The 22,101-nt window shown below is 41.4% G+C and overlaps 1 protein-coding gene across 3 annotated transcripts; it reads right to left on the reverse strand.

Moving 5' to 3' along the window:
- Window positions 1-1,449: 1,449 nt before the first annotated feature.
- Window positions 1,450-20,984, reverse strand: tango2 (transport and golgi organization 2 homolog). 3 transcript variants are annotated; one of them, XM_080852819.1, is made up of 9 exons: window positions 20,904-20,984; window positions 19,318-19,446; window positions 14,206-14,294; window positions 11,900-12,019; window positions 10,997-11,111; window positions 4,627-4,694; window positions 4,204-4,351; window positions 3,312-3,416; window positions 1,450-3,185 (listed from the first exon to the last, which is right to left on the reverse strand). In XM_080852819.1, exons 2-9 carry the CDS (start codon window positions 19,371-19,373, stop codon window positions 3,065-3,067), a joined length of 822 nt encoding a protein of 273 aa, XP_080708945.1. In that variant the 5' UTR covers window positions 19,374-19,446; window positions 20,904-20,984; the 3' UTR covers window positions 1,450-3,064. The 3 variants fall into 3 exon arrangements, with proteins under 3 accessions (XP_080708945.1, XP_080708943.1, XP_080708944.1); XM_080852817.1 differs by having other exon boundaries at window positions 4,204-4,354; XM_080852818.1 differs by lacking the exon at window positions 20,904-20,984 and adding an exon at window positions 20,674-20,816 and having other exon boundaries at window positions 4,204-4,354.
- Between the last annotated feature and the right edge of the window lie 1,117 nt (window positions 20,985-22,101).

Raw genomic sequence — 22,101 nt, forward strand, 5'->3', positions numbered from 1 at the left:
GTTAAGAGGCCCGGCGTAGCCCTAAAAAGGGAGCCGGCGGATAGGAACGTTACCATAGGTCATGCAAAAATAATTAACAGGTGGCAAGCTTATTTACCTAAAACTAAGAAATGGCAACGTAAAATAAGCAAAATAAATACCACCGGGTAGGGCTTCTGGTCGTTATGAGAGATGTTGCGGACCAGCAGACAAGATGTCTGGCCTCAGTCAACTTAGTCGGTCTTTTACTGCAAGAAGCTAACGTGGCTGGCGACCATTGCAACATACAAAAAAAATGATAACACGCAGGTCTAAATCGATTGTTTCTTATAGTCCACGCAACATTCAGATTAAGAAGACAACTATTCTAGCTATACTTGCTAATGTATCGTTCATTTATAGGGGTCATTGTTCCGCGTAACTGGTCCATGTTAGCTAGCAAGCAAACGTTGATGAAAACCGGCCGCTTAATTCCAGCCTCACGCCTCAATTGACAGTAAAATTGCATCTTAGTCTAAAAAAAACACTCGGGTTCTGCGTAATGTTGCGAAGCATATCACAATAAATCCACTCACCTTTCCTATTTTTGTCCTCGTCTCAACAGAAAAAAATACACTTATTCCCAAGCCAAAGCCGACCCTCTACCGCCGCCATCTTTAGCACAGAGAGCTTGAAACGTCCTCAAAGAACCTCCCAGTTACCGGCTCCGTGAGCCCTCAGCCAGTAGTCGCATACTTGTGTGCAGACAAGCCAATAAGATACCAACCATGTACAGACGAAAGACTGCGGGAATAAATACACCAATCAAATTACAGGCGAGCTCATACATGTCCAATTAAATCAAATAAGCTATACACCAACAATTTCCTAATTTTACAGAAGGGGGCAGTCATGATCAACCTATGGGATTCTGAGTATCGAATGTTGGACAAAGTACGAGTATCAGTTCAGAATAATAACGTGTCTGTTTTATGTGGATCACTAGAAGAGAATTGGAAATCCATGTGACTTTTCCTCTTTGTATTTAAGAGGAGCTGGAGTACAATCAATGTAGATTAAACCTTAAAGTGAATATAGGGAGAGTTTTTGACAAGAATGGATGGATGGATGAAGGGTACAGGTCATGCTGGGGCAGGGGGGCTGGGAGAGATTTGGTGTCTGGTTATCAGACCATCTCTCTGCAGGTGCTTGCAGTGTTTGTAATGCATCAAAACGTCTCATTAGTCCCCGCCTGGTTAATGGTCCAAATGATGGAACATTCATTGAAGTGCCAGATCAGCGCACCTGCTGAGCGGAAGTGCAGTGTGTTCCAGAGAAGATCTGGAAGTACATTAACGTTTTTACGCATCTGACCATCAAATAGTCGTTTTTTTAACAACAATAGTTTTTCAGGATTTTTGAGAGTATTACTGACTAACATATCCAACAACTACAACTGCAAACAAATGGACACAAAGTGAGGTTAAGGAGTTGCATTAGTGCTTTTATTAACAACATATATACAGGGCATGAGCAATTTCAAACACTGTTGTGATTCACAATGGTGCCTTGATTTGTTTGAACTGTGAAAAGAAACCCAGTGCTCTCCCTTCTATGGTTACAAAAATATAAGGAAAATGTACCTCTTTGTGAGTCTGTAAGTAGGAGTTCCTGAAAAACTGCGTGTTCTTTTCTGGCTAAGAAAAAGCAAAGAAAAAGTGCACCGATTTGTGGGGGTGAGGGCATATTCACAGGGGTAAAACAAAGACTTTTTTTAAAGCCTCGGTGTACAAAATTGACCCTGACCCTACCAAAGCAATTCAATTGTTTTCCTCCTGCTTCAAAGTTCCAAGGTTCTTCAATGAAGAGAGAAGATATTTTCTGCCAAGAAATGTATCCATCTAAGAACTTTGGCAGGTAACACTTTATTTGGACAGTCTGCCAAAAGATAGTTTCTTGAAAGTCAATTTCTGTCTTTCTAATTGGCTGAACATCACCTTAACCAAACCCAACCCCCCACCTTACGGTACATTGTAGTTAACAGAGATTGAACAGATAGTTTGTATTAAAACTGAGCATGTGCAGATAGTCTAGTGGGGACAATCCAAATAAAGTGTAACACCCTTTGACACTATGGTAAAAACTAGCCTGCTTCACTTTGCATAAACACTTAACCATTGTGTTTTGAACATCCTCACACTGGATATAACTGATCATTGTCCAATGCTTGTTGTTGTCTATATTAGAGTTCCCAAAGATCAACGTGAAGGGCACTTGGGGAGCAGACCTCCAGCAAGACCAATATCCACTTGATCAGATCTAGTACAACATGTAATAGGTTCTTCCTTGGGCCATGCTATACCCCTCCACCAAATGTCATGAAAAACAGCCTGAAAGTTTGATCGTAATCCTGCTGACAGACAGACAGGTAACCAAACAGCTACAAAAACATAATCTCTTTGGCGGAGGTAATAATTCATTACTTAACAGAACTGAGTGGTTCTGGTTAACATGGTTGGACAATATTACAACTGTCAAAACATGTCATCCAGACATTTATATGGTATCACATTTCCTTCATTAAGCAAACAACGACCCATTAACAGAAGGCCAAATATTACAAATGATTACTACAACATCAAACTTAGGTTATTTATTGGTCTCCTAAATGGAAAATACATTGATTCTTTGGCAGAAAGCATCAAGCCCACACACTGTTGAGATATCTTTGTTTTTTTATATTCAATAAAAATGACTTTCAATGACACCACCGTTTAAAATAATGTGATCCATGATTACAAGAATCCTTCATCCCACTTAATCTAAACAATTCATTATAAATGATGTAGCTTTGTTGTATCCAAACCCTCAAAAGCATATCGAAGCCAAGCTTAAATATGGTTTCCAAAACATGATCTCAATAGTGAACCAGTTTGGCTCACGAAGCGGTAGACAAATTTCACTCCCCTTCTTCTACCATAAAACCCTCTCATCTTATGCAGCAACGCAGGCGGCCATGGCTTCTGAGAGTGAGGTGTGGGAGGCAGGGAAGAGAGGAGAGAATCCCGGAAGGCACAGCATAAATGTCTCCCCCTAACTTTGGTGTTCATTCGTTGAGTTGGAACTGGAAGGAGTTGGTGCTCCACCGGCTGATGTCAGAGTTGATCATAGTGCGTTCTGTGAAGGTCACGTTCCCTGCTGCGTCGATGAGGATGATTGTGTTGGTCCTGAATTGAATTAATAAAATATTTTTGGTTATAGACGATCACACCAGTCAACTTGAGAGGGGATGGGTTGAGTGCCGCTCTCTGAAGCGAGTGCGTAGCTCGTTATTAATGATAGGAGGTGCTCACCTTGTGCCGTATCCTGTGGCTCGGACACACACAGCAGACAGGGCCTGGAGCATGGGCTTACTGTAGCCCTGTCCCTGAGTCTCCTGTGCGGGGTCAGGATTGTTTCTGAGGAAGAGGAGAGGAGCGAGGAATAGAGGAGAAAAGAAGGAAAGTCAGAACAGATGCAATATGGGAGAGAAGGGGAGAGGGCAAGAGGACGAGTTCAAAGGAGGGGACCAAATTAAATGACAAGAATGGGAGCCTTTTAATGCCATGATGATTTCAAACAGAACCAGATGTCCAATAGTGAACATTCAGCATAAAACAGCACCATGCATAAACACATACAGTGCCACTTGAAAGTATGTGCACCCCTTGAGCAGTTAAGAGTTTTCTGTTATTTTACCATGATTCTTTTTTTTCAATTTTTTTCATCACCAATTTTCCATAGATGAAATGTCAGGTTTATGTTTATCAATTGCATGTACTTGTTTAGAGTACATCCGAGGACATCAGGAAGAAGGTACTGACACCCCATCAGTCTTGGAAAAGCTATAAGACCATCTTCAAAAGATTCCAGCTCCAACCATCCACTGTAAGATAAATAATGTACAAATGGAGGGCATTCAAAATTACCACGACTCTGCCTAGAAGTGGACGCCCATCAAGACTATCACCAAAAAGCACCAGAGGAATAATAAATCAGGTAAAAGCCATCCCACACATTTCATTTCAAATTGGTGATAAAGAAATGGAAAAATCATGGTAAAACAACAGAAAAATCTTAACTGCTCAAGGGATTCACATACTTTCAAGTGGCACTGTACACATTCATCAGAAAATGAGACTTGCTCAGAACAAAATCCCAGAAGTCTTTTCCCAAAGGAGGAGAATGAGAGAAACCTTCACTCACAGCTCCTCGTTGTTGAGGATTTGCAGCAGTTCCTGCACCATGCCATCAGGGGGCAGTGTGCGCCCAACCACATTGGAGAAGAGTTGCTTGCCATGCTGCAGCTTCCTCCACGGGGTCTCCAGGAGGGAGTTACTCAGCCCGTAGATTCCTGCTGGAACATCCAGAGTGGTCACTACTAGAGAGCTGTGTGAAAGCGGCCAGCTTGCACTCAGCCAGGCGTACACAAACCCCCCCTCACACACACACACACACACACACACACACACACAGACATATACATGTGGCCGTGGCATATGTGTCTTCCTGTGCTTTTAAAAACCAGTGGTGTGAAGAGAGGATGTGACTAAACAAACATGCCTTGCATCAGGAAGCGTATGTGTGTGTGCGACACAAAGCTCAGACGAACACAGACACTGAGCAAACCTGTCTTTAGACGGATAGGTTCCGGACTGCCTTTGTTTCCATAGTAACACACCGTGTCTTCATTGGCCCTGCAAGAGACAGATCGAGGGAGCTGACAATAATTTCCACACAGCAACACTGTCGACAAACAATTAACGCAAATCTTCCAGCTATTTTCAGACTTGGTGGCTTGGGGCACTGGATTGGGTTGACAAAGCGCCCCGTAATTAAAAATCATAACTAGCGCTATTGTCACTAAAGTCAATCCTCATCGGGTGGCCATGAAAACAGCTGCCAAGCCGTCAACCTGACACAATGCAGGCTGATAATCAGACCACACACAAAACGACTGCTCTGCTTCAGAGGTAGCAGGGAGCTCCAGTCAGCCAACACCGCACACAGCACTGTGCACATTTTATTACCAGTGAGGTACTGGGATATTTCAGTGTCAAAATAGAAACCATGTTTATGTGGAGTTTCTATAAATAACCGAGGGACGGAAGAACAAGCCTTATTAAATTAGGCTGACGTTCAGGGTTCTGCTTCTCTCTACATGTTCATTCCATCTGATTAATTAAGGCAAATACACCAGTGCTGCTTTGCAAATTTGTTTATGCCACAGTTGACAATTAAGTTGAAGAGAACTAGCGACTGTGAAAAGGGCACTCGTGCTGGCAAAGAGATTGTGTCTTGAGCAAACTACTCGAAGGGAAGAATTAATCAGGCAAGTCAGGGGGCTTGAAGTCTGCGCTTTTAAAAAACAACAACTTTGTTTCATGTTTTAAACAAACAACGGAAAATAAACATCTTCTCACAAGGAGGTTACATACTGTTTTATAAATAACACACCTAAATCAATTAAGAGAATGTATATACCACTTGACCATTTACTTTGAACCCACCACATTATGCATTTGAATGGATCACGCAGGTGTTTTGTGGAACGAGTGCAGTACAGCTCACAGCATTGGGCTCCGAGAAGTCCAAAGCGAAAGCACTAGACAGTGGACACTAGACTGAGAAGCTCTCTATGAAGCCTGTCTATCAGAAACATCATCTGTGCTGACAGAGACTCTAGATCCAAACAATCCAAATCTTCCTGCTCTCTGATAGGAATCCAATTTCCTCCACTGACCTCAGTGAAACAAATGGAGTATCGAGAAAAAAAAAGCTCGCACATTCTCACTCATTTGCATTAATTTCTGAGAACTACTTGGACTGGCTATCTATAGCTGATCCGGGGAAAAACATTTCCAGGTCAGTGGTTTAGTTATGACAGAGCAGCCTTTAACTGATAGTAGAATAAAGAGATACTGAGAGAGAACACGTTTTTCTGTGGGTGCTTTGAAGTTTGCCCTGACAGACAATTTATCAGTATGCATCATAGGACATTCTCAGTAATGAGCAACATTTCACCTCTTTTTTAACATCTGCTTGTAGTTCAGGAGGTGGACTATCTCAACTATCTCAGCCAGCTCTTTTGGATGATGGGACACAAGTTTCATTAGCCTCACGCCATCTCTTTTAGTTATGCTTCTATCAAGCTGGGAAACACTCTGGCCTATTAGGCAAAAAACCTTATTTACAAGGAAAGGTCTTACACAAAACCTAACTGCAATATAAAAGTGGACAGGTCCTTTTTATAAACCATCTCATTGTGCAAGCAAGCAATAACCAAGCATGTCTAATTACACTTACTAAAAACCATGCTAACAAGCTCTATGGACTGATTTATGACTATTATAATAGTTTCTGAATTTAAGGCATAAAGGTTTGCGAGAGAAATTATTAACAATTTATTTTTATTTTAGTTATACACAAGAAAATGTGTGAAATTCCTATGAGTTATACTCATACTTATTTAGCTTTGCAACAACTCGGTGCAACACAAAAAAAACTGATACTAAAACACATCCATAAAGTAGAATAATTTCTTCAATTTTAATTAAGGGCATATTTACTGCACAGCTCCACTAAACTAGGGTATCATAGCTTCAAGAAAGAGATCAGAGTGGTACAAGGTTCTGAGTCTTTTTTGCCTTTTTATTTATTTGTTCTTCTTCTTAGCTAACCATCTTAAAGCCCCTCCTCTGTTTTGCATGCTGTTCAGTCATGGTTTTGGAGTCAACATCACCCATATCCTAATCAGGCGCTGATGTGGAGTAAATCAGAGAAATCTCCCCAGAGAGCCTCGGAGAGCTGTGGAGGCCTCAGAGATGGTGCTGATGGAAATATTGTGCAATTGCTAGGATACCCGCACCATCCTCCATGGAGTATGGAAATGAAGCGAGGCGGGTTCTCTTACTGGGCAGAACTGGCACACAGAAAGGAAAACTAAATATTAACCACAGTTATGATTATTTCATGATCTATCGCTTCTCTCTCTGGTGGAGGCAACGTAAACCAGCCGAGTGCAGATCATCCATCTACTGATTTCCTTTAAATGCAAACGGGATGTATAGTGCCACAAGCTGCCTTAAGTTTTTAAAGCTGCACTTTTAAATTAAAAAACTTTAAAACCTCTAAATACATTACTGCTATACTATTATAAATACATGTACTTGTGTGAGGAGAGTGCAGCATCTATGATTGGTGGTGAATTACTCTGAAACAGAGACGTGTGCTGCAGAGCTCCCTAGAAAAACAGTGATTTATTAATGGCAGGGCTTGTAAGTGGTGGCTGGAAAGCTTACATATATAATCAACAGAACGCAGAGGGAAGGATGTAAAACGTGTGGTGCCAAGAAGATATTAAGTAATAATCTCCTGTCAATTCCTCACATTTGAAAATACAGATTCAGCCCCCTGAGATAAAAGAAGAAGCCAGACAATAGCCAATCGTGACTGGCCCAGATAACTTCAAGGATAAAAACAAGATCTGGAGATGAAACTAGAAGTCAAACATAATTTAAATCTAGGTGTCCTGATACAACCCCTTAAAATCCATGATGATTTTTATCAGCTTAGCTGTAATGTTTTAAGGTGAACTGTCAGGTGATTTCAAATGTAAATATTTGTTTTTCTGAAATGAGGTGAAGACTTTTGTAGCTGTACAGCTACATAAAGTATGCATAATATTTGGTATACTGTGTTATTAAGGAACCTGAGCCATTTCTTACATGCAATGTAAGGATGTTGTGCAATCAGTAGTCAATTAACATGCAGTAATACCAAGACTGCCATTTAACAGTCAATAGCTGTTAAATAACTATTTAAATGCAAATTGTGCCATTCGGATAGAAAATCTTGAGTGGAATTGCTTGAAATTAACACAATATCTTCTAAATCAAATAGGAATTTAATTCACAAAAGCGGTTGGGTTACCTCCCAATTCACACAGCTGTAATGCGACTGAGGTTGATGGAAATGGGTTATTTCCATGAAATTGAATTTGACAAGATTTTTTTTAGGAGTCCTCACACTTAAACGATGTGATGACTTGGATGGAAACAAAGCTTGTGTGTGGCATTGCGTAGCAACCACATTTTCTGTGCAAAGTGCTGTTAAAGAGAGCCAATAGAATGCAGTATTCACAAACATAAAAAGCAGAGGATCTGAAAAGATTGACACAGAAGTATGTGTTTTAACTGTTGTTGTGTTGTTGTTGTTGTGACAGAAATATTCCATCAGGCCAGAAAGGTAGTGTAAAAGACTCAGCTTACCCCACTTAGGATATCAGTACAATTAGATGTAAGCATACTGCTTTGCTATTCAATTATCTAAATCATAGTAAATTAGGTGCCACTGATTTATTATACCAAGTCATCTGCCAATTTGATGCACTTTATTGTATTATGGTTATGGCTATTATTACTGTAAGTACTTTTGTAAATTGTAGAATTAGATGTAGTATTGTTGAGATTACTTTTGGGGTCAAAGGTGTACAATTTCACATAAAAACAGGATTATGCACAATCCCACGATTTGTATATGAAGGTTTTTTGTCAGAGTTGCCAAGAACAGCTTACATAAACCTTACACCCATTTTCTTCTGAAATCTGAATGCTGGTCAAATCAGCATAAAATCATTTGCACTTGAACGTGCTTAGTTTCCACAATTACCTTTCCATGGGTTGAGACTCGACACACACCTCAAATTGGTCGGATTAGCATTTATATCTTCCAGGTAAACCTCTCCATGGAAGGCGGCCTACGTATGAACTTGAAATTCTCTTGCTGCACATCCTGCAGTCGCATTAGTAGTTTTATTTGTATTTTTATTTTGAGGAATGGAATAGTTTTAGTATAGTTTTTAACTTAGTTTTAGTTTTTCAGGTATTACGAAGAAAGCCTTGATTTACAGAAGCTGGAAAAGGTGAGATGGAAGGATGAGTATGTGACATCAAATATGAGGTAATTCTTTCATCCTAGGTCCTTTTCATTAGTATGGGGTGTAGTAGCCACAGTGAAAACCAAGGAGGGAATGAAAATGAAGCTGATTCTAACAGCAATTCTATTTAATTTTAGTTTGTGTGGCATTGTTCATTTTAGTGTTTTATCTAGCTTTGATGTACAAGGGCAAAGGTAGACACACTTCATTTTCACACTTTGTTCTTTCTGCAGAACATTCAAGATCAAGGGAGGAGAATATGACATGTTTACACAAGTCAAAAGGTTTTGTACCTTAACCTCTTAACAATAAATGTCTCCCCTTCCATACATAATGCTCTGCTCTCTTAACAACTGTAGGCTAACCATATTAATACATTAAATTAAAATGTTAGGATCCTCATAGTATTTTGGTTAATCTCAACCTCAATCAATCCTGCTATTGGAAAAAAAACAAGATTGTTTAGGCCACTCACCATTAACAATTTGTTATTAATATAAATTGCTATTGATTCTCCAACAACATATGGGTCGTTGTTTTCCCCCCCAACTGAGCTTTTGCAGTGTGTTGATATTACTTTATCAGAAACTAATAGGCCTATAATGAGGTTGTTTATAAAAAGGCAAACAAATAAATAGCCGTTGCTACTGCAGCTGCTGCCCTGCTCCCCTTCATTAGGGGGGTTTGCAGCTCTGTGCTGTCAGCATCCATACGTCATGTTCTCTGCACAACACAGACCTGCAGGCTCGGACCAGACAGAGAGAAATGGATCGATTTCAGCATCCAGGTGATGGTAGGAAAATGATATACATCAACAGCTATAAAGGCATTACTTTCTGTCTGCTCCACCCACCCCCAAACATCTTGTCTATGTGTCTTCTGTTAAGACCGCGGAGCAGATATGACAGCTGTTACTTTCTCTTAATATGGTTGCCCCTCATTTCCAAATGGCCCTTCTAACAAAATGAAACATTTCCTGCCGAGATTAAGTGCGGATCAGACATGGGGTCAGCATGTGCGTGGCGCCATTTGGAGGCGAACATGAGGCGCTGGACAATCACAAAAACACAGATAATCTCCAAACTATTTACGGGAGGAATTCTCAGTCAGGTGTGGGAGACAAAGGGAAATTGTGGCTTTGAAACTTCGCCAATCACCTTGAACTTCTTCCCAGCCATGCAAATGAATGGAGCCCTTTGTCTGAGCCAGTGGTATATGCTCAGACAGCACTTTGATACTGCCCTTCATACAGGGAGCTTAGGGACGGAGTAATGCCATTGAATAAATAGCCTCTGTCTTGTGTATGGAAACATCACAAGAACCCCAAACCGAATCTACTCAGTAAACACATTCCCTTCGGCTAGAGAGAGACGGGGGATACATATGTATATATATGTATATATATTCTCCTTAGAAGCCCGGTCGGGATGAGAGCACAGACAGGTGTTCAGACTGAATTCTAAATGGGCTCTCTTGAGCGTCTCAGTCTGGAGAGAGCAGGTGGCTGTTCCCGAGCGCCCGTACTCGCCCTCAACGATCCAAGAGACGGGGACAATGCCATCTCTGTTTCATTCTGATCCTCAAACACAAAGCAGCCGTACAGAGAGGGCGAGAGAGAGAGAGAGAGAGAGAGAGAGAGAGAGAGGGAGGGAGAGGGACGCACTTAACCACTACATTTCCAATGTATCTTTGGGTTCATCAGTTCTCCCAAGTCAGCTCAACAGAAACATTATGCCTGTTCACCGATACATAGAGGAAGCCATTTTTGAAGAAAATATTAAGTCTAAATATTTTAAATGGCCGGGGACAAGTATGAATATTTTTCCTCCTCCTCTACCCTACTTTGTGAAGCCTTTGGCTAAATACTCAGTTTTATTGTTGGAAGTTGGCGGAATGTGCTAGGCTTTTTTGTGAAAGTGGCGATGCTGAAACTTTTCTGCTTCACAAAACAAACCTCTCTGCCCTCTTTGCACCTTCCATGACTGTTTTGTTTAAGGGGGAGCTGTTCTCAATCAAGACCAGACAATTTCCCAATACCAATCCCGCCCAGCAATCACTCACTTGAAATCTGCCGTTAGGAGGTTAAAGCCGTTGTAGAGATGCCCTTCAGTGGACACCTTGCGAAGGTAGGAAAAGCTGTCGAGATTGTCTGTCAAGTAGTTGGACACCAAAGAGCCTGGGGGGGGAAAAAGAACAGAACAGCAAGTTCTAGGAGTGAACCTACAGTGACTTAGTTGATAGAATGTTTTTAAAAAGGATTAATGAAAGGGGTTCTCATTTAAGCCTGCATTGATTTACCATGGTCGGTGCACACAATGTATGTTTTTCCACAATCAATGCATGCAATGCCCTGCAATCTATGAAAACAATTAGCAAATGAAGTTTCCACTCTTATTCTCAGTCATGGTTTCCATCCAAACTTGAGAACACAGGATGCTGGAGATGTTTGTCTCCACCCTGATTCTCTGACCTGCTCTCCTGTTTGAGAGCTGACAAATATCCCAGTTATTTACTGAATGAGTACAGAGATCATACCAATTGGCACGGACCACAAACACTCTCTCAAATGGTATTGTTTTGTCAGACAAATGCCAGAAATGTGGCTTTAAGGGGATCAGAATAAATACGGCAAGCTCACTAAGACAGCCGCGATCATTAGACTACAATGGTTTTCCCTTCCAACAGATCCACATCCAGAACAGACAGCTGGTGAGTGACTGGGGCTGAGATATTAAGCCGGACACACATACAGAACCAAGGAGGGGGGATGGTTTCCATTCATTAAACAAAGTAAGCATGTCCCTTTACTGTTGCTTCTGACCTGGGGGGGAGCTTTGAGTCTCTGCTGGTATACTATACATAGAGGACAGAAAATTCAGGAGGTTTGCCACAGGTTTGTCTGTTATATTTTCCACAACATTAGCCATCTGCAGTTATCACTGAAGCCTATTTTTTCAGACTCACCTCTCCCCTGTGCATCAGGATTGGGCCGTCCCTCCAGGTAGTTGGTCAGTGCAGCCAGCTTCCCCCTCTTGCTGATGCCCAGCCATGATCCACCCTCCTTCCCCTCTTCCAGGTCCAGGCCTTCAAGAGATGACAGACACATTACATATGTGTAGTGCATTGACATAAGAGCAAGCGTTGGAAGTACTTTTTGTCAAAAAGAATATTTGAAACTTGAGGCAACCTCTCCCTTTCTCTAATGGACAGATGGACAATGCAACGATGCAAAATTCTCATTCAAATCCCTGTGAAAGAGAACATCTAAAAAATGGTGCAGCAGTGCACTTCATGCAGTAACAAATAAAAAGAAGAAGAAAAAAAGAGGCAGGCAGAGAACCTTGGAGAGCACGGGTGTCTAGGCAAGATCTCAAACCTCGAGAGAGAGCAGGGATCCTTTGAAGAGGCAGAGCATCTGAACTCTAAAATGAAAGCGCTCTATTCTCTGCATCCTTATCAGCGCACAGTGGAGCCGGTCTAGCAGGGGTAAGCCTCGGTCCAAATGAACACTCCTGCCATCTGCCCTTTGCGTGAAAAAATGATCTCTCGAAATGATAATGACCACCAGCGTGCCAATTACACTCTCTGCAGAGCACTGAGTGCTTTTGGGATGATAGATAATGCTCCGAGACACATACCCAGCTCTTGGACGTTCAACTGGTGGGTGAGGCAACATCGAGGTCAAGATCAATAGTTCAATACCCAGAGATGGCCCTTTGCATGCATCTGCACTAACAAGCTAAAAAGACAAGGCAATATACTGATGAGACAAATGGTGCATGTAGTTAAAAGACCATAAAGCCTTTGTTGAAACCAATACACAACCAACTAAGGTTGCATGTTTTCTGCCCTACAAGCACTAAAAGATTCACACATAATGGCAATTCCCTAGCAGCATGAGCACCAATATAAGCTATGCCTTCCGGTCAGTTTAAATAAAAGGACACCTGTTAAATGATGCACTGATGCAGACTTAATGCAGTGGAAGGGCACCAACGCAAAAAAAAACTTGTCATTGACCCTCATGCGCTGCGACACCCTTTTGCTTTGTTCTGTGGAGGTCTCCATCCTTCTTGGACAGATAAGGCCTTCGATGTCAGCTCCAGGATTTACGGTCCCTGAGCCACATAAAGGCAGACATCAATTAAATACCACCTATTGGTGACTGACCCCCAGATTACGGGGTGAGGGTGCGACAGACAAACAACGGCAGGCGTTGCCTTCGCTGCATGTGGGACGAGGTGATTGATTTCTGCGCCATGCGTTATTGTGCATCAGACCAGGGGGGGGAGGGGGGTCATCAGTCAATTAAAGGGAGTTTTCCTCCTGGCTTCGATGCCTTCCAGTGAATAAGCGGTTTGTCAATGTGTGTAAGTGGGCAGAAGAGGTGGAATAAAATAATGCGGAGTAGCCGGCTTGCTGAGGAGAATTATTTTTTTCAAACAGACAAACTTGACATCTGGTTTGTTGAGTGCCAGGTGTTAAAGCTCATTGCTAACCTTCAGTGCTAGTGTTTATCAAGGAAGCAAAAGTTGCATGATATTCAGGTAAAGGAAAATCACACTGCGATAAATCAGCACAACCAATATATTTAAATAGACAATACATTAAAATAAAGTGTGTGTTCAAATAAAGTAATGGTATCATAAGTAGGAGTAGTAAGGAAAAGCAATCTTAACTAGTTTCAGCCTTTGTAATGGGACTACTGCATATGCAAAATATGTGATTTCACTGTTGAAATGACTGACATCCTTCAACCCTTGAGGATTCCGGCCTGAAATTGAGGCAAGGGCACAGAAGAGCGATGATTCAATGGACCAACAAATGACAGCAGCTGCAACAACTGCAAGGTGAGAGGACATTTCAGGAACGGGAATTTCACACTGAAAAATTGCCTGAGGCAATGCCCTTACCGCTCAGCATGAAACACTATGTGCCGACTGCTGCTGTTTGCCTTCACTCCTGCTAGGTTTTACTATGCTGTACATGAAGTCAGAGCAAACTGTGGTAATGTGAAAGTGCTTGCTTAGAACAGTGAAAATCAGTGGCCTGTTTACACTGCAGTGCACTAATTCCGTTCAAATCAGCTCTGTTGACATGGAAACCGATATCTGCGGCTATGAAGCAAGTCTTGCTGAGGCAGCTACTGATCATGTGCCAGCAAAAAGACAGAGGCAAACAGAAAGAGAGTTATGGGAGATTCTGGGCATTTGTGTCCCATCAAACTCAGAGATCAGTAATGTATGGTGTCGGACAGGCACTGTACTCACCACTAAGGATCTCATTGCTGGATCCCCAGAAGTCTGCTGCCTTGGACGGACGGTTGTAGAATTCATCTCGGTTGGCAGCCAAGATCAGCCTGAAGGACACATGTCAGCAGTGATAATCACACGCCTCCTGGTCTACCACACAAACAGTGTGTCAGACAGAGCAGGCATTACACAGACAATAATGGAATATTGGCACAGTGCAAGATCAAATATATGGGAGTCTGCAAAAGATTAAAACGCCCACACAGCTCTGCCACCGGGGTTTTACAAGTAGTATTAAGGCTTAAAGGCACATGACCCAAGTTTACAGCTTGTTTTATTGTTGCTGTTGGTGTCAATTTGTGGCCCGTTTTTTCCCCGGAAGTCCACAGAGACCTGAGAGAGAGAGAGAGAGAGAGAGAGAGAGAGAGAAAGAAAGAAAGAAAGAAAGAAAGAAAGAAAGAGAGAGAGAGAGAGAGAGCGAGAGAGAAGAGAGGGAAAATAAGACAGAGAGGGAGACAGAGTGAAAAAGAGAGAGAAGTGCAGAGCTGGCAGAGCCGGTGGTTGTGGTCATCATTCTGAGCAACCCCCCCCCCTTCAGAGGCAGCTGGGAAGAGATGGAGAAGCAGCCGTCTCTCCAATATTACACACACTTCTGTGCAGCATTCTTGGTAGACCCATCTCTGTTATTGTCACAAATTGTCTCCAACTCTCTGAATGGACATATGTCCCGTTGCCAGCAATGCAATTAAAAATTATAATCTCTTTGTACAACCTTTCACTTAGCTAAGCACAGTGATAACATGTCTATGTCAGTGTCCAGACCAGGACAGGAACTGGATTGATTTACAATTTATTCCATTAGTGAGTACATCTCTGTGCAAGATCAGTTAAATGTCAAATTATACAAAATAGTTTTTTTTTTACATTGGTTCACGCCAAACATGTTGAGACCAAGATAAGGTTGATCGGTTCAGATGGGGTCCATCTGACCAAACACTACTGTGTGCTTCCAATATTCATCAGGTTTCTTTTCATGTTATATGGCAAAAATGTATCTGGCCGATTTTTGTGCCGAAGAGCTGTTTGGCTAAGATTGGGTCCAGGCCAGGGGATATATATGACACAATTAATGCCTGTGGATATACAGAAATACTGGCTGACAAAATGGCTTGGCAGAAGAGGAATATTCAAGCATGATAACAATCCAAAGCACACTGCCAAAATCACTCAAGAGTGAGACAATATCTTAAAAACTGTACACGCTTGGTGTCCTGTCTACATATAGCTCTTTTAATATAGTAAAATAAAAAATCAATTTAACATGAGATACTATAATGTTCAACTTAAAAGTAATGCCATTACTGTACAGGGATATATTGTTTTAATCATTTGACTTTCAAGAAACATTGTACAGTGGTGTAGTATCCTGTACCTTTGACAATCCCCACCCTCAATCCTGACTGTAAAACAATAATTAAAAATAAATAAAACTCTTGCTGGGAGTGTTGCTTGGCTCTAAAAGTCAGTTTCTGAATCCATGCAAATGGAGGAGCAGGTGTTACCACAAAAAAGAAGGGGCAAAATACAGAGTGAAAGATTACAGGTTGGAAGAATAAAAAAAAAAATCTCTACTCTGGAATCCTCACAGCAACTGCACTCCATCTCACCTCTCAGTCAGCCAATACCCATCACTGACCCAGGGCTCATTATGATGATGCACTGGCTAACTGGTCTCAACAGATTGACACTGATTACCAGCACAGTTCCAGCATATGGACTCAAACATTACTCTTGTGTGATGTGCCTCAATCATCTTCATTTAACGGCAAAGTAAAGGCCACGTGAATGTTGTGGATTAGCTGCAGCATATGGGCTCAAAAGAGTGGAAGGTGTCCAGTCCTTCATCAAGTGTGAACAGAGAGCTTTGCTAAGCTGTCCTCTAAAAAACAAATAGCATAACAACCATAGCATGGTTGATGAAACATCATTATCAATAACCAACAACAAACAAACTTGACAGTTGGGTGTGTATGTGTGAGTACTGCAATACCGGCTAAACAACTTAAAAAGCACTTCTGCATTGGACCAGTGCAATGTCCAATATATTCCCATTAAGAGTAATTCCAACAAAAGTTGATGCCAAGTGGTGCTTCACTTGGTCCAAAGCCTTTACAGACTCAAGCAGGAACTTTATCACTGCTTGGCTTAATGCGGCGTTTGACATTAATCTCTGGAGACTTTTACTAGCTCTGCACAACTGTCACTTATTTAGCACAGCAATGGCGCATGACTTAGTGACTTCACATTAATGTGCTGCTACTGTCCATGAATCACAACCGGCAGCCCGTGCCCCACACACACACACACACACACACACACAGAAACAGACACACACACACACAGAAACACACACACACACACACACACACACACACACACACACACACACACACACACACACACACACACACACACACACACACACACACACACACACACACACACAGAAACAGACACACACACACACACACACACACACATAAACAGACACACACACAAACAGAAACAGACACGCACACACACTCACAGAAACACAAACACACACACACACACACACACACACATAAACAGACACACACACAAACAGAAACAGACACGCACACACACTCACAGAAACACAGACACACACACACACACACACACACACACAGGGACACAGACAGACACACACACACACACACTGACACACACACACAGACACAGACACAGACACAGACACAGACACAGACACAGACACACACAGACACAGACACAGACACACACAGACACACACACACACACACACACACACACACACACACACACACACACACACACACACACACACTATTTCTCTCTGGCTTTCTCATCCACTCTATTCATGTTTGGCTCGTGTTTTATGTCAATGCTGAGACAGCAGAACGTGCCAGTTGAGGATCTCTTCAGCTGGAGCAGTCATCATGTGGCGGCCTACATTGCATGCCACGTTCCCAAGAGCACCATTACACGTTTGTGTGCAGTTATTTCAGCATGTCAGTCCACAACATGAAATTTAACTGAGCACACAATACTGTTCTGCTTCGCATAATAACACCGACAGATATGGATTTTTGGAATTTTTTGGCTTAAGTCTATCAATAGTAAAAGGCACATCTCACTTTAAAAGATTAGGTTTATGGATTTACACTGACATAAAACATTCAGCCTATAAATTTCATCAGGGCAAATGTTTTTAGGGCCATAGACTACTCTATCTAAATATGATATATGATATAGAAGACTATCATTAAAATATTTCCAAGGAATACATTCCTTCTTTTTTTCAGTCAGGCCTTCAACAAATCCATGAATTCAGACAAATTGGTATGTAACAGTAGTGCTTCCTTTGCATGCAGCCATGATCCCACACAGGGCAGAAGATCTCCTCCGGACACATGTGAGGGTAATATGAATCACTCCTGACCTCTACCTGCACTCAACCTGCACAAATCAGATCTGCCACGACTGAACCAATTAGACAACCTTTAACGTTGGAGAGACAGAGTCTGTATTCATGCCGCTGGTTTTATGCCCTCTAGCAGTGAACCCCCACAGAGCCTAATGCACATATTTAGTCAGTGGTCATAACTCTACCCAACACAGCCATCATATTCAATTACAGAGAGAAAAACAAAGCATAGATGAAAGGCGGCCATTTCATTGTGTAACTCAGTGTAATAAAACTGTGCGTTTTCCATCTGAGGTAAAACAAAAAAATATTTAAATCAATAAACATGAACGTGAATTTATCCATAGTCCAAGAGGATAATGTAAATTGGGCTACTGCTAACTGTAATGATCTTAGAAAGAGTTGCAGCTTTCACATAAAGGACAATTTCTTTTTCAATGACAAATACCCCCAAAAGCCTAATAGGGGGTCAACTGTGGTGGATAAAAGGCTAATGACGCACAATCATTTCCAGGATGGAGAGCACCATTTCAGAAACGCTCTCTGTTTCAGATTGTGCCCAGGATAACGATAATTTGTTGGCTGCTCGAAACCGCTGCAATGTAATTACAGGAGGGCAACAGATGTGTAAGTGATTGAAATACCCCACATTCAGCTGTATGACAGCCAGGTGTCCCATGTTTGCTTGTATTCACATGAGCATAAATGGAAAGTCTATAATCTGTCTGTTTGTTTTTGGATGCATCATTACATTTGTCCATGTGTGACAATAATGAACCAAGAGACCATAGATCAAAAGAAGAAAAATCAATTTTCACCCACTCACTGTTTATAGGACCCTAATTCTACAGTTCGTAGGACTGTCTAGAGTATTCTTACATAAGCATTGTTCTGGACATACAGCAAAGCCTAGCCTAGCCCAGCCCAGCCATGAGGTTGCAATTAGCAGAATGAATTTCCTCCGCAGAATTCTCAGTGGAGGATTGGACATGTGTACTGATATGGAACACAAATTTGCACTTCTGTAATATTTTGCTGTCTAACCAAAAAGACAAAGACATTGTCTTGCATGATTTGACAACAAAGCCATAATTAGATACATAGAGTTTTAAATCCTCCATTAGGACATGACTTTCGAGACAGACACCGAAGCTCCTCTAGTCTCAACGACTGTATTAAGCTCTGCTTTAATCACTCAGTCAGGTGTATTGACATAGCCACAGGCCATGACATTCCAGGACCTTCCCTGGGAGAGATCAGATGGAATTGTGGGAAACCTAAGCTACAGGAGGTGTCCTGGCTGTCCTCTATGCATTCTCCTCTGAAATCCGATTGAGTGGAACCTTTAGCTGATCTACTATTGGTACTGCCTCTGTGCTCAATACAATCAGAGGCAACAGCTAGTGCTTCTTAGCATTAAAAACTACACTGACTAAAGACAGGTGCTCTTTTTATAACATAACAAGTCCAACTATTCCTTCATGTGAATAAAACATGAAATTGACAATTCCAATGTTACCATACTCCAACAAAGCTGTCAGTACTTTGTTCTATATTGAAACAACAAATGCTGCACTGGATCTAGCGATGGAAGAAAAATATATTAAACTCTCAATACATTCTTTGGGTGTTTCGGCTCTTACCTGTAGGCATTTTTGGATGCAGGCCGTGGGTCAAACTTGAAGAAGATGATACACATGGGAGTCTTTGTTTGGGGAGAGCTTTTTCATACAGTTGGTGGTACAATCAATTCTGGAACATTGTGATAGGGCCTGTATGTGTGTCACAGAAGGAGACAGAAGGTAGAAACAGGGGAAAAGAAAACAAGAAACCCACTTAACCTTTTTTTTTTTTAGTTCAGTTCACTTAGATAGTGTTTACAAAATACACCGTTAGACCTTAAATAATAAAAGCAATCATTCTCACACATCCTTTCGCCACAATGCTAGGGATAAAAAATGCACTGTGAATGATCAACCATCCTCATCAAGTGCTTCAACAGAGAGTGTGTTGAATTTCATGAGGAAGTTTTTTCATAGAAATGTCCTTCTTCTTGACAGCATGAGGGCAAACATTGTTTAATAACCTGTAATGCACCTCACCTTGTTACCAATATATAATTAAGTATTTCACAAAGAAATAGTGCAATGCCAAATAACTTGAAACTTTATACAACAAGTCCTGTTCCAGAAGTCACTAATTAGACTTTGTTAGACATAGTAATATGTCTAAGACGCCAATGTCAAGTCTGTCAATTGATGCCACCGGGTGGAATAAGTAATCGTTGAAAGATTATTATTAGCCTATAAGAGAAGACAGTGACAAATGTATGGGTGTATTATGTATTTAAATTACTGTCTTAGTAGGGTAGTCCTCCTCAATTAAAATGTAATATTGGGGGATGCTGACATCAGCTTGTGGAACAAAGTAGTAACGATAACACTAAAGGGGCAAAGAGTGATGTGTCAATGCCCTTTACCCTGAATTGAGCAAGCCATTCCTGGCCAATATACTAGCTTGACTTTTCGTGCTTCTCTCACAGCTACTAAGGACGCTTATTTCGAAACTATTCGAAGATATGTTTACGTCAACAATACAATCAGCTGATGCACAGACAGTTACTAGTTATATTCATACCTTAGCCTGTTTCTTGACATATCAAAACAAATAGCTGTTTCAGCCTCTCAAAATGTATCGGACATAAAGTTTAACCTAGGGAAATGCCCCCCTGGCTGCTAGGTTGCATTGAAGTAACCAAACTGTTGCGTTAGATATCTAGCGTCACTATTTCACCTTCATAGCATGAGCTAGCCAGGGTTATGAAGTCATTTGGCTAACTACACAACGTAATCTAACCAGGTGAAACCTGTCTGTCTGGCTTGCTATCTAGCTAAGAGGAAACTCGAAGCTAGCTAGCTAGCTGGGTGAGTATCCTTGGTGCAGCTAACACAATACAAATGGCTAGCTACTTCACTAGCTGGGTACCTAAAGTTACCTACCGAGTTGGTAAGATGGTAAACAAACACCGCAACCAGCCTCTTCCTTCAGTCTTGCTACATTGAGCCTATTTGCTGCCTTGGCTTGTCAGGGAGCTAGCTGGTTTCTAGCTTAGTTCATATTTGCATATGCTAACAATTCTCAGCTGTCAAATGGTTGCTAAAAAGCTTGCTCTGACAAATCAGACTCGTGGCCTGAAAGTGAACATAACATATTTTGTTAACCTACTTACCAGTCCATCTGTCAAAATTCCACATACTTCTCAGGCACACATCTTAACACAGTTGCACTGTCAGTACAGCTCACGTTATTTTTGATGTCAGTAGATTAGACTAAAACGATTGGCCGCTGCCTGGTGACAAGACCAGCCCCATTCTGCTGCTGGTCCCAGTCAGGATGTAACTCAATTGTCTATTTTTTTTTTTTTTTTTTTTTAGCTTGGCACATCCCGTCTGTTTATGGCTGCAGGCCTATGAAGCAGGTTATATTTGCTTAATAGAAAAAACTATGGTGATGCAATGCTTGACAGATGTAGGACCCGTGTGCAGGTGAGTCAGGTGCACAAAACAGAAACAGTAAGTATGTAATTATAGATTGGCTCAAGTGCTCTGTAAATGCATCCTCATAACAGTCATAGGCTTGTGTTATTAATGACTACATGCTCACACTCCTGTTCTCTTTACCAAAGAATGTGTCAGGAAAGTGTTGTTCTATACTCATCTTTTCATGCTCTGACAAGAAGTGTGAAGACTTCACACTTATCATACTAGCTCCCCAGTATAAAATGAAACATGTAGTAAATTAAGGTGAAACACCCTTAATAATCCAGTCTCCCTGAGAAGGCTCGCAAAGTATTCATGATGACAGCCTTGCAAGTGTGCTTTTACGTTTTTGACTCTATCGGAAGGTAGATAAAAGCCATGTTTTAGAAAATCCAAATTAAAGAATGGAGGTTGCTTAAAATGTGAGAAGGTGAGAGGTAAATGGGAATTTGAGAGTTTTTAATGATCATATGAGACCAAAATAAAATGTTCTGGGCAATCTTCAAAATTCTGCAGGTCTAAGACTGTCAATGTCTCAAGAAACGCCATCCGAATCAGAAATACGTGAAATGCGTACATGACGTCATGGCATAAGTCATGCTGTGGGGATATATTTCTCATCTCCAGGAACTGGGAAACTTTTTAGAATTGAATGGAGAATGAATGGAAATACATTCTACACAGAATCACAAGAACACCTGCTGCGGCCTGTTATAAAACTAAGGCTTTGGAGAGGGACTACCCAATTATCCAAGACACAAAGCTAATGCAACCCTGCCTGGAGTGGCTCAAAAAACAGTAAAGTGAATATTCTGGAATGACCCAGTGACAGCTCTGCAACATCCTACCGAGTCCAGGACCGCGATCCCATGAACCTAGATGTTCTAT

Source organism: Sprattus sprattus (assembly GCF_963457725.1).
Source record: "Sprattus sprattus genome assembly, chromosome: 15".
NCBI classification, from domain to species: Eukaryota; Metazoa; Chordata; class Actinopteri; order Clupeiformes; family Clupeidae; genus Sprattus; species Sprattus sprattus.

Excerpts from the sequence above, each read along its gene's own strand:
- tango2 (XM_080852817.1), bottom strand. The coding sequence starts at position 19,373 with ATGTGTATCATCTTCTTCAAGTTTGACCCACGGCCTGCATCCAAAAAT. Across the intron at positions 12,020-14,205 it reads CAGCAATGAGATCCTTAGTG|GCCTGGACCTGGAAGAGGGG; the intron begins GTGAGTACAGTG and ends CATCTCTTGAAG. Across the intron at positions 4,695-10,996 it reads CTCCTAACGGCAGATTTCAA|GGCCAATGAAGACACGGTGT; the intron begins GTGAGTGATTGC and ends TGTCTCTTGCAG.